Genomic DNA, 15,543 nt, shown 5'->3' on the forward strand with positions numbered 1-15,543 from the left:
ATTTAGGCTAATTACTGGTGTAAATTATAGTAAAACTACCACACCTACTATCTCTAGGCCCCACCCACATCTTGAAAAAGCGGCAGGGCCTGAAGTAAAACTTCAAAAAGTCTCAATTTAGGTGCTTGTGACAACGTTGCAACTTTTGGCATGCAAAGCATCGTACGTATGCCCCACTCTTCTTGGCTCCTGTGCCTTTTTCACACGGTCTTCGGTAGTTTCATCTTGAATACACAGGATAGTTTCCTCCTGGTGGTTTCTGCCGTCTAAGGCTTTATTCCCACGAGGGCATATACGCCGCATTTTCACTCCTGGGTGCATATAAAGTACCCATGTGAAGCATTGGTTTCCAATGCAGCCGTTCACACGGGCGAATATAAGGCGCCTAAATATGCCAGCAGCGCGAAAAATAGAACATATACGCGGCCGGCGCATAAACGCTCTGCCAAAACATAGTTCTGGAACTATGTTTTGGCCAATATACGCCGGCGGGTCCCAGAGACTCCTATGGAAACAGGGAAAAAGAAGGGAGGGGGAGGCATTTATGGAGCGTCCAACGCTGTGAAAAGCTTACAGGTGCCTCTATATGGGCACTGGAAGCATCCCGAGGATTTTGGCAGAGTCAGGGGTTTCCGGGGTGCGGCATATTTGTTTGCTAAAAACAGCGGTCGTGTGAATGGATGAGAAAACGCTGGCCGTATTCGCGGGAAAATGCCCATTCAGGCGCTTATATGGAACAGGCGTGAAAACGTAAAAATGGCGTCGCTGTATATCCGCTCGTGGGAAAGAGCCCTAAGCGGGAGGAACCTAAAGCAAATTAGTGCAGCACAAGGAAGTAATCCGCTCTGAAGCAGATAGAAAGCATTCCTGTGACCACATTAGTACACGTAGGAAGGAAGTTTTCTTATCAAGGGCATCCATGGCACTTAGGGCAACGGGATTCCCTCTTCTCCTGAGGATGGAGTTACCTGTGATCTTTTGTGATGACTAGACGACTGGTCTTGTGGGGTATTCATGTATGTAGTGGTTGGTACCTACCAAAGTGCTCCAAGGAAGGAAAGAAGGATATCTAGGGACTCGAAGACAGGGTGATGGGCGCCCAAAGCCTCATTAATCTGTGTAGGGGTGAAGGCTTCCCATGTGATCTGATCCCACAGAAGAGCAACTGTATTATGTAGGATGAATTACTGATAAAATTCATGCTGACGATGATAAGAAGGTGTCGGATCACATAAGGCAGGGGGTCAGACTCATTTTCACCAAGGGCCACATCAGCCTTTTGGATGCCTTCAAACAGCCAGCGCAAATACGTAGGAAACCTGTGTATTCAGTGCACATTTGCGCACCGTTTCAATGGCCATGTCTTCATTTTTTTTGTGCATTCACATAAAAACGCCCTGGAGCACCCGGAAACGTGGGTGTAACTGATTTTCAGTTGTGCAAAAATAGTGTATTTGCATGACCAAAATGCGCTTATACCCATGTGAACGAGCCCTAACAATGACCTCCATAGTAGCGGCAGTAGTAATAGTGCCCCCCTATCGGCCTCTAGCCAGGCAGCTTCCCTACAGACATTCCACTCACTGAGCCTGCAGTTCTGATCCGGCAGCCGCTGCCGAGTCTATGACTGCTGACTAGGGATGAGCGAGTATACTTGCTAAGGCACTACTCGCTCGAGTAATGTGCCTTAGACGAGTATCTCCCCGCTTGTCCCTAAAGATTCGGGGGCCGCCGCAGCTAACAGGTGAGTTGCGGCGGGGAGCAGGGGAGAGCGAGAGAGAGTGAGAGAGAGATCTCCCCTCCGTTCCTCCCTGCGGCGGCACCCAAATCTTTCGGGACGAGCAGGGAGATACTCAGCTAAGGCACATTACTCGAGCGAGTAGTGCCTTAGCAAGTATACTCGCTCATCCCTACTGCTGACCTCTCACCTCAGCATTAAAGAACTGCCACATTTATTAAGAGGCGTGCGCCTTTTAATACATTTGGCGCATCTTACTCTGGCACATTGTTGCTAATGACTGCCGTGGGATCACCACTGTTTAGTAATTCCCCCCCCACTACCCATGACTTAGTGATTGATCTTCCAAAGGGTTGCACTTTACTAAGTGGTCCATGGACTAGATGTGGAAACTCTTGTACTCCATGGATCCACATTTCGTGCTCCCATTCTTCCTCCGTAGACATGGACTCATCGATCAGTTGGCTCTCCCCTCCAGGGACACAAGTGATGTCGTCTTCTTGTATTTTTCCAAGATGCAGCTCTTTAGCTGAGTTACAGGCGGCAGCAGAGAACTAGCCATTCCTGTTGTGGCCTGACCTGAAAGCTCTGGAATTGTGTAATGATAATATATATCTTACTATAAGTATATAAGCCGCCCGACTCGTGGGATCTGCAGGAGCTGATAAGACAGTCAGGATGAATCTGTGCTTAGGACTTTTAGTAGCTGCCGCTGTGTGCGCAGAGATCGGTAAGGAAGATATTTCTAATCACCTCATTAGCTGACATGGAATGAGAGCTATAAAAAATGCATGTAATAAGATATGAGATATATGCACAGACATGTAATAACATAGGTGCAGATATGAGATAGATCCAAATATGAGATATAAGCACATACATTAACAAGATAGATGTACATATGTGCTATAGGTACATAAATGTAACAAGAGACACGGATGTAAGGTCTATGCAAATACATGTAACGAGATATATGAGATACATGTAGATACATTGTAACAAGATAGACACAAATATGAGATATATGCACATACATGTAACGAGATAAATGCAGATATGAGATACATGCAAATATACGTAACGAGATAGATGTACATATGAGATATATGCACATACATGTAAAAGAGTCAAATGCAGATATGAGATACATATAGATAGATGTAAGGCGATATATGCACATATGTGAAATGAAAAAGAGGCAGATATGAGATATATGCACATAAATGTAACAAGAGACACAAATATAAGATCTATGCAAATACAAGTTATGAGATATATGAGATAGATGTAGATACATTTTAACAAGATGGACACAAATATGAGATATATGCACATACATGTAAACGAGAAATATGCAGATATGTGATAGATGTAGATACATATATGTAACGAGATAGAAGCATATATGAGATATGTGTAGATATATTGTAAGGAGCTAGAAGCAGATATGAGATATATGCAGATACATATAATGAGATAGATACATATTAGCAGATAGGTGCAGATATGGACGTTATGTATGTAAATGAATAGAACTAGTTATTTCGTGTACGGGCTCCTGCACACTTGTGTTTTTCTTGGGCTTTTTTTTTCACGCGATGATCAATGGGTCTTCCTAATGTTAAAAACGCATCGCACAAAGATTGCAGAGCACCAACTTGCGATGCGTTTTTAACATTAGAAAGTTCCATTGACAATCGCATGAAAAACACAGCGATATTGCGTGAAAAAAATGCGCAAGAAAAACGCAAGTGTGCAGAAGCCCTTACACATATGGAACTTGAAGTATCTGCTATAGCTTATTGATGGCTTGCATTTTTATAGGGGTTGTGTAGTTTGGACAATTAGACTCTGGGTCCCACAAAGTAACTCTGATCAGCTCTCATTATTGCATTATTGTCATTACTGTCATTATTACAATACAAGCCACCCAAAAAAAAACCATAGGTCACGTGCATTGTGGTAACGCTGCGGGGAAACAAAGCACTGAGATCAACAAGCCCCGGGGGTCCGCCACATGCTCTGGTGAATAGTACAGGGTCCCTATATTCAAAGGGGCTGTCTAACCCAGACTGCAGCACTAGACACACCTGTATTGTGTAGATCCAGCTCTTTCTTTGGATATATCTAGTTGCAAGAAAAAATAAGTGAACCCTTATGTAGTTCCCTGGATTTCTGCATTAAATACTAATAAAATGCCTCAATTATAGACAAGTACAATATAACGGATAACACACAGACTGTTATACTGATCATGTCTTTTATTAAGCACAGAAATCATTCACAGTTCTAGAGGAAAATAACCTGTAGATCCCCCTTTAGCAGCTATGGCCTCCACCGGGCACTTCCTGGAGCTACAAATAAAATTTGCAGAGCATTGAGGAAGAATTATGGACTTTTCCTTCCTTCCATTCCATTTCATCAATATTTCTGGGATGCCTTGTGTGCACAGGATTCTTCAAGTCATGCCACAGCATCTCCATAGGGTTAAGGTCAGGACTTTGATTTGGCCTTTCCAAAATACAAATCTTCTTTTTCCCGACCATTCATTAGTTAATTTCCTTGTGTGATTTGGGTCAATGTCTTGTGGCATCACCCAACGTCTCCCTCTTGAGGTCATGCATGACTGCTCTTACAGTCTCCTGTAAGATGTTCTGATTCACCTTAAAATTCTTTGCTCCCTCAGGAACCACAAGGTGTCCAGGCCCTAAAGAGCAAAGGTGGATATAGTATATCTTCACTTTAATAAAGCATTTGACAAAGTATCTCATACTATACTTACTGAAAAAATGACCAAATATGGGATTGACAAGACAACTGTTAGGTGGATTCACAACTGGCTGAGTGATCGTACACAAAGAGTGGTCATAAGTGGCTGCACATCCAAGTGGAAGAATGTATCAAGTGGGGTACCACAAGGCTCTGTCCTAGGCCCAATGTTGGTTAACAGTTTTATAAATGATCTGGAAGAGGGAATCGATGGGAAACTGATCAAATTTGCTGACGACACAAAGCTAGGAGGGATAGCTAACACTAGGGAAGAGAGAGAGAGAGTATTCAAAAAGATCTGGAAAACCTTGAACAGTGGGCGTCGACTAACAGAATGGTATTTCACATGGAGAAATGCTACATCTGGGCAAGAAAAATAAAGGCGGCACATACAGAATGGGAGGAATTGGGCTAAGCAGCAGCACATGTGGAAAAGACTTGGGTATACTAATAGATCATAGACTGAACATGAGTCAACAATGTGATGCAGCAGCCAAAAAGGCAAACACAATTCTGGGATGTATTAAGAGAAGCATAGAGTCTAGATCACGTGAGGTTATTATCCCCCTCTACTCTTTCTTAGTCAGACCTCATCTGAATACTGTGTCCAGTTCTGGGCGCCTACTTTAAAAAAGACATAGATAACCTGGAGCAAGTTTAGAGAAGAGTTACCAAGATGGTGAGCGGTCTGCAAATCATGTCCTATGAGGAACGGTTAAAGGATTTGGGAATGTTTAGCTTGCAGAAGAGAAGGCTGAGAGGAGACTTAATAGCTGTCTACAAATATCTGAAGGGCTGTCACAGTGCAGAGGGATCAGCCCTATTCTCATCTGTACAAGGAAAGACTAGAAGCAATGGGATGAAACTGAAAGGGAGGAGACACAGATTAGATATTATATAGTGAGGGGGGTCAATGAGTATAACACGTTACTATGGGAGGTGGTGAGTTCTCCTTCAATGGAAGTGTTCAAACAAAGGCTAGACAGACATCTGTCTGGGATGATTTAGTGAATCCTGAATGACCCTGGAGGTTGCTTCCAACTCTTCCATTCTATGATTCAAAGCAGCCAAAAAACATGATGCCCCCCCCCCCCCACCACACACACACACAAACACACACACACCAGCAGACCTTCCACCACAGCCTCAGACCATGATAACCCACCCACCATAGAAACAAACCAGAATGCCTCTGCACCATCTTCACAGTAGGACAGGTTTGGTGTTGGTGTGCAGAGTTCTTCCTCTAAACAGAGCTTTGTGCGTTTGTGATAAAAACTTCCTCTTGTGTCTCACCCCTCCACAGAACAGTTCCCAGAAGCATTGTAGACTATCTACTTGGTCGGAGGTAAACTTGAGACAGACTGCAATGTTTTGTTAATTTGGGGTAAAAGTGGCTTCCTTCTTGGTGTCCTTCCATGATCACCATTGTTGGTCCGTGTTTCTCTAATAGCGGACCTATGAACAGAGGTTTCTGCAGTCTGTTGAGTCTTCTGTAGGTCTTTTGCGGTTCCTCTTGGCTTCTTTCTCTCCTCTTTCGGGTTTGCCTGTTCTGTTCTTGGAGTGATATAACAAGACGCTCTGCGGGAGAGTGGGACAACTCTGAATTCACATGGAAATTGACATGCAGCGCAAATTTAAAATCCACAGCATGCAAATTTATGTTTTGGTGAGTTAAGATCCCGGAAAGCAGACGTAAAACTCTCAGGAGAAGCCACACCCAAAGACCCCTGAGAAATAAGTCCTCAAAACTTTATGGTAATTAAAGGTACCATTACTATGAATGATAAACAAATGTGACAAACAGCATATAATACACCAGTACCCCATTCCATAGTCTCTTCAGCTATGTAGTCTCTTCGTTCTGTGCAGTCTCGGTGTGTGGTCTCTTTCTCCTGCACAGTCTCTCCTGTACCCCAAGTGTCAGAGTGTCATCACCCTGTACCCAAAATGCGTAGCACAAATCTCAATCGAGAAGCTCATGAGTCACATTGTTTGATCTTAGGGTTGCGGCTCACACATTATATAGCTTATAATGATCATCTGACCCCAGTATAGTATAATCCATACAGCTCCCTCTTTTGTTGGCAATTATCATTACATGCCATGTATGTGGGCACCATGTACATAGCCAGTATCTCATAATTACTGAGTGAACTAAGCCCCAGCATCCAGGGAGAAGTCATCTGGGTGTGTTTCTCAATACTATCATGTTCCCACTAGGCTGCAGCAGCGCGATACCTGGTCTGTAATAATAGGTTATCTGTTCTCGTCTCTTCGGGAGAGAGCTGGCACTAGGCCAACACAGTTCTTCGTATAATTACATCACTTGGGAGATGACTGTGAAGAGTTAACATGTTGTGTTTGTATTAATGAGGAATATACAAACTAGACCAATAAATCTGCATAAAGAGTAGTGTGTCCCGATACACCGCTGGAAGCCACTCCACCATATATCATAATGGTACGTTAAAAAGTGAACTCCCATAGAAACTAACGTTTACTATTACAATTACTCATTAGTGTGTACTTAACAAGTATGATAAACTATTATGGATTATATGAGAATACTAGTTGATATACCCGGCTTCGCCCGAGTTAATTTGGTACTGGTGTTTATCTGGTGTTCACACGGAAAATCTTATGAAGTCGTGGTTACTTTAGAGATACTGAGGAAAAACATATGTTCACCATCTTGCATAGTTCTCTGCGTTACCCAGGAAACACCACGTGGAGGCAACCATGCGACGTTTTCTTTATATAAAATGACATCAGGAGATTTAGATTAAGAGTAAGAGATTTAGATTACGTACATAAAATTTGAACGCTAATTATTTTGCGCTTAGAATTGAATAATCGAGTTGGGACCCATTAACTTTTCATATTTATGACATAATCAATGCTTGTGCCAAATTTCATGTTTCTATGACTTTGGGAAGTGAGAGATTTAGATTACGTACATAAAATTTGGACCCTAATTCTTTTGCGCTTAGAATTGAATAATGGAGTTGGGACCCATTAGCTTTTCATATTTATGACACAATCAATGCCTGTGCCAAATTTCATGTTTCTATGACATTGGGAAGTGAGAGATTTAGATTATGTACGTAAAATTGGATGCTAATTCTTTTGCGCATAGAATTGAATAATGAAGTTGGGACCCATTAGCTTTTCATATTTATGACATAATCAATGCTCGTGCCAAGTTTCCCGTTTCTATGACACCGGAAAGTGAGAAAATTACATTCCGCACGTAAAATTTGGACGCTAATTCTTTTGCGCATAGAATTGAATAATGGAGTTGGGACCCATTAGCTTTTCCTATTTATGACATAATCAATGCTCTTGCCAAATTTCACGTTTCTATGACACCGGAAAGTGAGAAAATTACATTCCGCACGTAAAATGTTGACGCCAATTCTTTTGCGCATATAATTGAATAATGGAGTTGGGACCCATTAGCTTTTCCTATTTATGACATAATCAATGCTCGTGCCAAATTTCCTGTTTCTATGACACCGGAAAGTGAGAAAATTACATTCCACACGTAAAATTTGGACGCTAATTCTTTTGCGCATATAATTGAATAATGGAGTTGGGACCCATTGGCGTTTCCTATTTATGACATAATCAATGCTCGTGCCAAATTTCCCGTTTCTATGACACCGGAAAGGGAAAAAAATTGCATTCCGCACGTAAAATTTCGACGCTAATTCTTTTGCGCTAGAATTGAATAATCGAGTTGGGACCTATGAACTTTTCCTATTTATGCCATAATCAATGCTCGTGCCAAATTTCACGTTTCTATGACACCGTAAAGTGAGAAAATTACATTCCTCACGTAAAATGTGGACGCTAATTCTTTTGCGCATAGAATTGAATAATCGAGTTGGGACCCATTAGCTTTTCCTATTTATGACACAATCAATGCTCCTGCCAAATTTCGAGTTTCTATGACACCGGGAAGTGAGAGAATTAGATTCTGTACGTAAAATTTGGACGCTGATTCTTTTGCGCATAGAATTGAATAATCGAGTTGGAACCCATTAGCTTTTCCTATTTATGACATAATCAATGCCCGTGCCAAATTTTAAGTTTCTATGACATTGGGAAGTGAGAGATTTAGATTATGTACGTTAAATTTCAACGCCAATTCTTTTGCGCTAGAATTGAATAATCGAGTTGGGACCCAATTACTTTTCCTATTTTGGAGATAATCTATGCTTGCGCCAAAATTCATGTTTCTACGACTTCGGGAAGTTGGAAAATTTTGGCGAGTGAGTGAGTCAGTGAGGGCTTTCATCTTTATATATATAGATAAACTACATAAACAGTGGAGTCACTGTGTACATGAGTTACTTGTTTTGTGTGAGACTCCAGAGCTGCACTCACTATTGGAGTCACTGTGTACATACATTACTTATCCTGTACTGCTCCTGAGTTACATTATGTATTATACCCCAGAGCTGCACTCACTATTCTGCTGGTGGAATCACTGTGTACATACATTACTTATCCTGTACCCAGAATAAACAAGTACATTAGCAGTACCCAGGATGTATACAGATTCATTCTGTAGTCTACCATAGTCCACTTCTGGTGATTGTCTTGAAGTTTTGACAGGAGGAACTCTGGGTAGCTGATTTTTTTTCCTCCTCTCTATCTTCTTCAACTTGGGGAAACAATCAGGATGGTAGAGCCACCCATGACAATGTCTTTATGTATCACGCCATCTCCTTGGCTGTGGGCCTACTTCTCAGACGCTGCAGGGCGGAGTTATGGCATCACGAACAGGATGATTCCTGCGTACCTGTTCTTGAAAAGATGGAGAAGAAGTGCCTCTGCCATCTTTTCAGACCTGGAGAAAAGGTTGTGTGCCTGCGTTTCAGTTTCTATGGATTACTGTACCGATTTCCGGTCTTCCAGCTCTCTGAAAGAGTCACTGGAGAGACAAGGCTGAGATAGCTGCAAAACATGCAGTGAGAAGATAAAGACTCTTCATCTAAATCTAATTCATATGAGTCCAGGATGCATTATACCCTGAGACAAGGACGTGTTGAATTGTTAGAAAAAGTTGAGTTGCCTGACCTACATTTCATGACTGTTAGTGAAGAAGACAACATGGACACACAAAATGGTGCCAAAGGTTCTTCATCATCCTGTGCTTTAGGAGCCCATGAAAACTTCCCACCACCAGTTTCCCACCGTGGCTGAGGAAAAAGTAGGGGGGGTTGCCCCTATCGCGGAACAGCAGCAGAGTACAGAGGACTGCCACTGCTGGTGAGTGAGCTGCTTGACCTTTCTCTCCAGACCAGTGTAAGCACCCCTGCAGGTGAGATGGCGGTTAAAGTTCTTGTGAGAGTTCCCATAGGATAGCTTCCCGTCCAGACCCCGCTTTTACTGGAGTGTTGAGTCCAAGCTACAGGGATTAGTATCTCCACCTTCACCTGTTTCACCACCTCCTGAGGACCGCCTGAGGGAGCCCTCCAGATGGGACCCTATCCTGCCTGAGGGTACTTCTTTATCACCTACCCGTCCTGCAAGGAAGAGACTTCGAAGGCTGCAGAGATACTGTGCTAGGAAGAGTTTTCTGGAGAGCCAGTACCCCCCATGCATTCTGATCCACCGGGCTAATTAGGAGGTCAGGAACATTCTACCTGCGCACCTGTTGCCTTTCATACGGGTGTATGGGGACTCAAACTTCAATTTTGTGTTTGTGGACGACCGGAGGGACCGTTCCTCAAGACCACCCTACTTTGTCCAAGCTGAGGTACCCCGGAGTTGGACTCTAGACTGCTCTCAAGCAGCATAGGGAACCAGAGAGAGGTATGCCAGTCCAGTGGACTTATGTGCCTCATTGCGGCAACCCCTTTCAGTGCCTCGGGTGTTTTCTGAGGAGGACGTGGTTAGGCCTTCCAATGTGGCTACATCTTGGCGGCAGTTGAATCATGGCTGTTCTGAGCTGCCAGAAGACCCAGAGGACAGTGAGGACTCTGAGGTAAGAGCCTTCCTGTACAAAATTCCTTTCCTGTGTTCTTCCACCGGCATAGAGTCTTGGAGTACCAATCCTACACCCACAGGATTCAGTGTTGGATCAGAAGCAGAGGAGCCCACCATTCCCACACCAAGGTGACATGGTGCTAAGTGACTCCTGTATTGCTTTTTGGACTCTTTTTTTCAGAGACTTTGTTTTCCCCTGTTATGCCCAAAAGCCCCTGATGCATAGTTTAAATTTGATTTGATTTTGCCATGTTTAATGTACCATTATACAATGCTCTAGTAATGTGCAGGAGTGTGACAGGAGTTCAAAGTAAAAGTTTGCATTTCCACAGACTGTGTTTGTGTAAGTTTGAGTGATAAGAATAAATGAGTTAGCAGGTTTATCTGTATGTGCCCAGTAATCCACATAAGGTGTGCCAGTGCCTGACTATTATCTCGTTTGTCTCAGGGGATACAGCCTCATTAGCATTTTATTTAGTCAACTCGGTTGGGGGTATTGACTTTGTTATAGTAATGATATTTGTATGCTATATATCATTTATTATCTTGTCTTGTGTTTCTTATATCAGCTTAGGCAAATATATATATATATATATATATATATATATATATATATATATATATACACACACTCTGTTATATCTGCTCTCTTAGTAAAAGGTTAGCAGTTAAACGGTTAAACGTGTTCATATACAAACTTGTTCAGGATTAGAGATGAGCGAGCGTACTCGTTTCGGGTGTTTTTGCACTCGAGCACCGATTTTTCCGAGTAACTGACTACTCGGACAAAAAGATTCGGGGGGCTGCGTGGTGGAGCGGGGGTAGCAGTGGGGAACAGGGGGGAGCTCGCTCTCTCTCTCCCCCCTACTCCCCTCTGCAACCCCCCGCTCACCCCCGGCGCCCCCCAAATCTTTTCGACCGAGTAGTCAGTTACTCGGAAAAAGCGGTGCAAAAACGCCCTAAACGAGTAAGTTCGCTCATCTCTATTCAGGATGTGTTAGACCCTTGCATCTTCCTCCCACTCATGTTTCCCACAGAGCAGTTGTACATTCTGATTGTATAAGCTTGTCATTTACTGATAATATTATATGCTTCCTCCAAATTCTTTCACTTTTAATACTTTACTAACTTGTGAATTACCATATCCTGGGACTAACCAATCCTGTATGAGCATAATAACTCCTATTTTGTGATGTAATGTTTGTCCGTAAAAGCGATGGTATTCCTTTGAATGAATCAGAAGCGTACGGGCCTGATACAGAGCATTGTGTCAATCTGTTATCTTTTGTGCACAAACTTCTGAATATCTAATTTGGCCCATGCAGTGAACGTAAGAGGAGCCCTATTAGCTCCAATATCAACTTCCAGCTACTACCCTTCATATAGTTTTTCAGGGGAAATGATGGTCATTCCACTTATTCTCTAAACCTGCTAGTCACCCTCTTCTATTCTTTTGCTTAGCTACAGTGATGTATTCTCTTTTTGTCTTCTTTAGTTTTGGGGGAGAAATATGTAAGTGTAATAGTAATGTATTCATTCATTGGCACTAATACTTTGTAATGATTTGCTGCTTTTATAGAGTTGTCTTCTGTGATTGGACACTATATCTTTCTTTGTTCTACTTTGCACTATAAAAAAAGCTAACACTGAGCTGGGCCCTCAGAAAGAGTACAGTGGTGACTTCATAAGTTGATCTCTGTACAATAAATCCCGACTTCAAGTAACATAGACCTCTTCCCACCCCGTAAGGGCTCCGCACATGAGACACCAGAAGCCTTAGATGCCACAAGTTATCCCACAGTCAACTCAGCACATTACAACTGTTGTTGTTGTCAGCCGTTTAGTCGTTCACGACCCTCAGCGACCCTAAAGTTGAGCTCCCTCCATGTTTTTAATTTTTGCACTGCTTCTTTCAGTTGTGTGATATTCTTGCCAGTATCAGCTTTGACATTATCAGGCATTGTTTCCTTTGGCGGCCAGGACATCTTTTGCCACTGATCTGTATAAGCACTATAGATTTTTCTAGTGACTGAGTCTGGTCATCTTGTTCTCTGTGAGTCTGAGTCTGGTCATCTTGTTCTCTGTGCGTCTGAGTCCGGTCGTCTTGTTCTCTGTGAGTCTGAGTCCGGTCATCTTGTTCTCTGTGAGTCTGAGTCTGGTCATCTTGTTCTCTGTGAGTTTGAGTCCGGTCATCTTGTTCTCTGTGAGTCTGAGTCCGGTCATCTTGTTCTCTGTGAGTCTGAGTCCGGTCATCTTGTTCTCTGTGAGTCTGAGTCCGGTCATCTTGTTCTCTGTGAGTCTGAGTCCGGTCATCTTGTTCTCTGTGAGTCTGAGTCCGGTCATCTTGTTCTCTGTGAGTCTGAGTCCGGTCATCTTGTTCTCTGTGAGTCTGAGTCCGGTCATCTTGTTTTCTGTGAGTCTGAGTCCGGTCATCTTGCCCTCCAGTGATGTATAAGGACTTATACGATTCATGACTTCTCTGTTACTCTTGCTGCCCAGGGCATACGCAGCAGCTTTCGCCAGCACCACAGCTCAAACGCATCAATTCTCCTTCTATCAGTTTTTTTCGCAGTCCAGCTTTCACATCTATTCATGACTATGGGGAAAACAGTGGTTTGCACTATCCTGTGTTTAGTTGCTAATTCCTCACATTCATAACTCACAGCTAAACGTTTGCATCAGGTGTTGTCCTCCATCAACAGGTGCCTTGCTGCGCCTCTACAATCCCAGTTACTATCATAAAGATTACACAACACCATATAAATAATACATATAACATCACATCCTTAACATATCTACCCTGCAAGGCCTTGCATTAACCCCCAAAACGATGGTGCCATAATTTACAATCCCATAAGGGTCAAGCAAAATACACAAACTCCCACCCTGGCCAGGGATATACGAAACAGCATCACCAAGAGAACTTGGAGTCCACTAATGTAGCTGCTGTCATTTGCTTCACTGAGAATCAGCCTTTCTATTTTCACCACTGCTGCCTTCATGCCAGGAATTGTGGGCAAGGAGACTCCCTCTCCTCCCATGTACTGCTGGGTCCTTCGCCACAGTGGTCAAGTTGCACTTCCATAGCTGATGCTCAGTTCAGCCCCCAGGTCATCGGGGCTTATGAAGATCTCTGTGGTGCTCCCAAAGGAGATGGTCGCCACCACTTCAAGGCCTTGCTGGATCTGGCCCACACTCCTCTGCTACTTGGTGACTCTGCTCTATGCACTGCTCATATGACCTCTGCTCTGCCTTACTAAGGACCTGTGACGCAGTTCATGTCCTTATATAGGATGCTTGCAGAGTGCCTATACTGTTCCCGAATATTCAGAGGTGTGGGGCTTGGTAAATATTTGTGCGAATAAATGTTCACATTGACACGCAAAAATTTTTCCATGCCTTTGCATGGACCGTCTTACAGATTGCACCCCTTAATTTATGCCCATAATCTACCCGTTGCATTAACACATTTTGATGTTTTTGTCTTCTTCTTGCAGCTCAGGGGCTGTCATGTTACACCTGCGGTACTGAAACAACCAGCAGCGAATGCAACGAAAAGACCAACTGCTCAGCTTTATCTCCCAAATTAGCCTTTTGCAAGACGACAGTGATGTCACCAGATACGGGTAAGAGTCTTCTCTCAAATGGCTTGGTACATTCAGTAGGAGACTCTATTTGTATTTTACCATAATGCTCCCCAGTGGATGGTCTGCATCATGTGACCTCATGTGAGAAGTAACGGTGTCCTGTTTGTTCCAATCCCACAGGTTTTCCATTCACAGGACATGAAATTGTGCTTAGACAATGTGTGCAGTCGTGTATCCCCACCGGAGACAACTGGCTGGGTGTGACCAAAAGGATCATCTGCTGTAACTTAGACTTTTGCAACCGCAATGGAATTCAAGATGGGTCAAGCAGCAGCACCAGCATCAGTGATGAATGCCAGAAAAGCACTGCACAGACCGCTGCACTCAACCTCATAACGACAACTGTTCTTGTATTTTCTGCAATTATTTATTCAACACATTAAATACTATAAGCAAACTCTGTTCAATGTGCCGTAACACCGAACCCCGCCGCGCAGGGATGAAGGGAAACTCCACCTACATCATCATCCAGAGCCAGAAATTACCGATTCTAACTAGTCAAATTTCTATATTGACCTAAGAGAAAACTATTATAGTAGTTATATTCTTGTACATAGGGGGCAGTATTATAGTGATTATATTCTTGTGCATAGCATCAGTATTATAGTAGTTATATTCTTGTACACAGGGGGCAGTATTATAGTAGTTTTATTCTTGTACACAGGGGGCAGTATTATAGTAGTTATATTCTTGTACATAGGGGGCAGTATTATAGTAGTTATATTCTTGTACATAGGGGGCAGTATTATAGTGATTATATTCTTGTGCATAGCATCAGTATTATAGTAGTTATATTCTTGTACACAGGGGGCAGTATTATAGTAGTTTTATTCTTGTACACAGGGGGCAGTATTATAGTAGTTATATTCTTGTACATAGGGGGCAGTATTATAGTAGTTATATTCTTGTACATAGGGGGCAGTATTATAGTAGTTATATTCTTGTACATAGGAGCAGTATTACAGTAGTTATATTCTTGTGCATTGGGTACAGTATTATAGTAGTTATATTCTTGTACATAGGAGCAGTATTATAGTAGTTATATTCTTGTACATAGGAGGCAGTATTATAGTAGTTATATTCTTGTACATAGGGGCAGTATTATTGTAGTTATATTCTTGTACATAGGAGGCAGTATTATAGTAGTTATATTCTTGTACATAGGGGGCAGTATTATAGTAGTTATATTCTTGTACATAGGAGCAGTATTACAGTAGTTATATTCTTGTGCATTGGGTACAGTATTATAGTAGTTATATTCTTGTACATAGGAGCAGTATTATAGTAGTTATATTCTTGTACATAGGAGGCAGTATTATAGTAGTTATATTCTTGTACATAGGGGCAGTATTATTGTAGTTATATTCTTGTACATAGGAGGCAGTATCA

General features: G+C 42.5%; 1 protein-coding gene across 1 annotated transcript; it reads left to right on the forward strand.

Moving 5' to 3' along the window:
• Window positions 1–2,317: 2,317 nt before the first annotated feature.
• LOC136578875 (ly6/PLAUR domain-containing protein 2-like) lies at window positions 2,318–14,546 on the forward strand. The gene is made up of 3 exons (XM_066579056.1): window positions 2,318–2,468; window positions 14,005–14,133; window positions 14,275–14,546. Exons 1-3 carry the CDS (start codon window positions 2,417–2,419, stop codon window positions 14,535–14,537), a joined length of 444 nt encoding a protein of 147 aa, XP_066435153.1. The 5' UTR covers window positions 2,318–2,416; the 3' UTR covers window positions 14,538–14,546.
• The last annotated feature ends 997 nt before the right edge of the window (window positions 14,547–15,543 follow it).

The sequence above is a fragment of the Eleutherodactylus coqui genome, chromosome 9 (assembly GCF_035609145.1).
Source record: "Eleutherodactylus coqui strain aEleCoq1 chromosome 9, aEleCoq1.hap1, whole genome shotgun sequence".
Taxonomy (NCBI): Eukaryota; Metazoa; Chordata; class Amphibia; order Anura; family Eleutherodactylidae; genus Eleutherodactylus; species Eleutherodactylus coqui.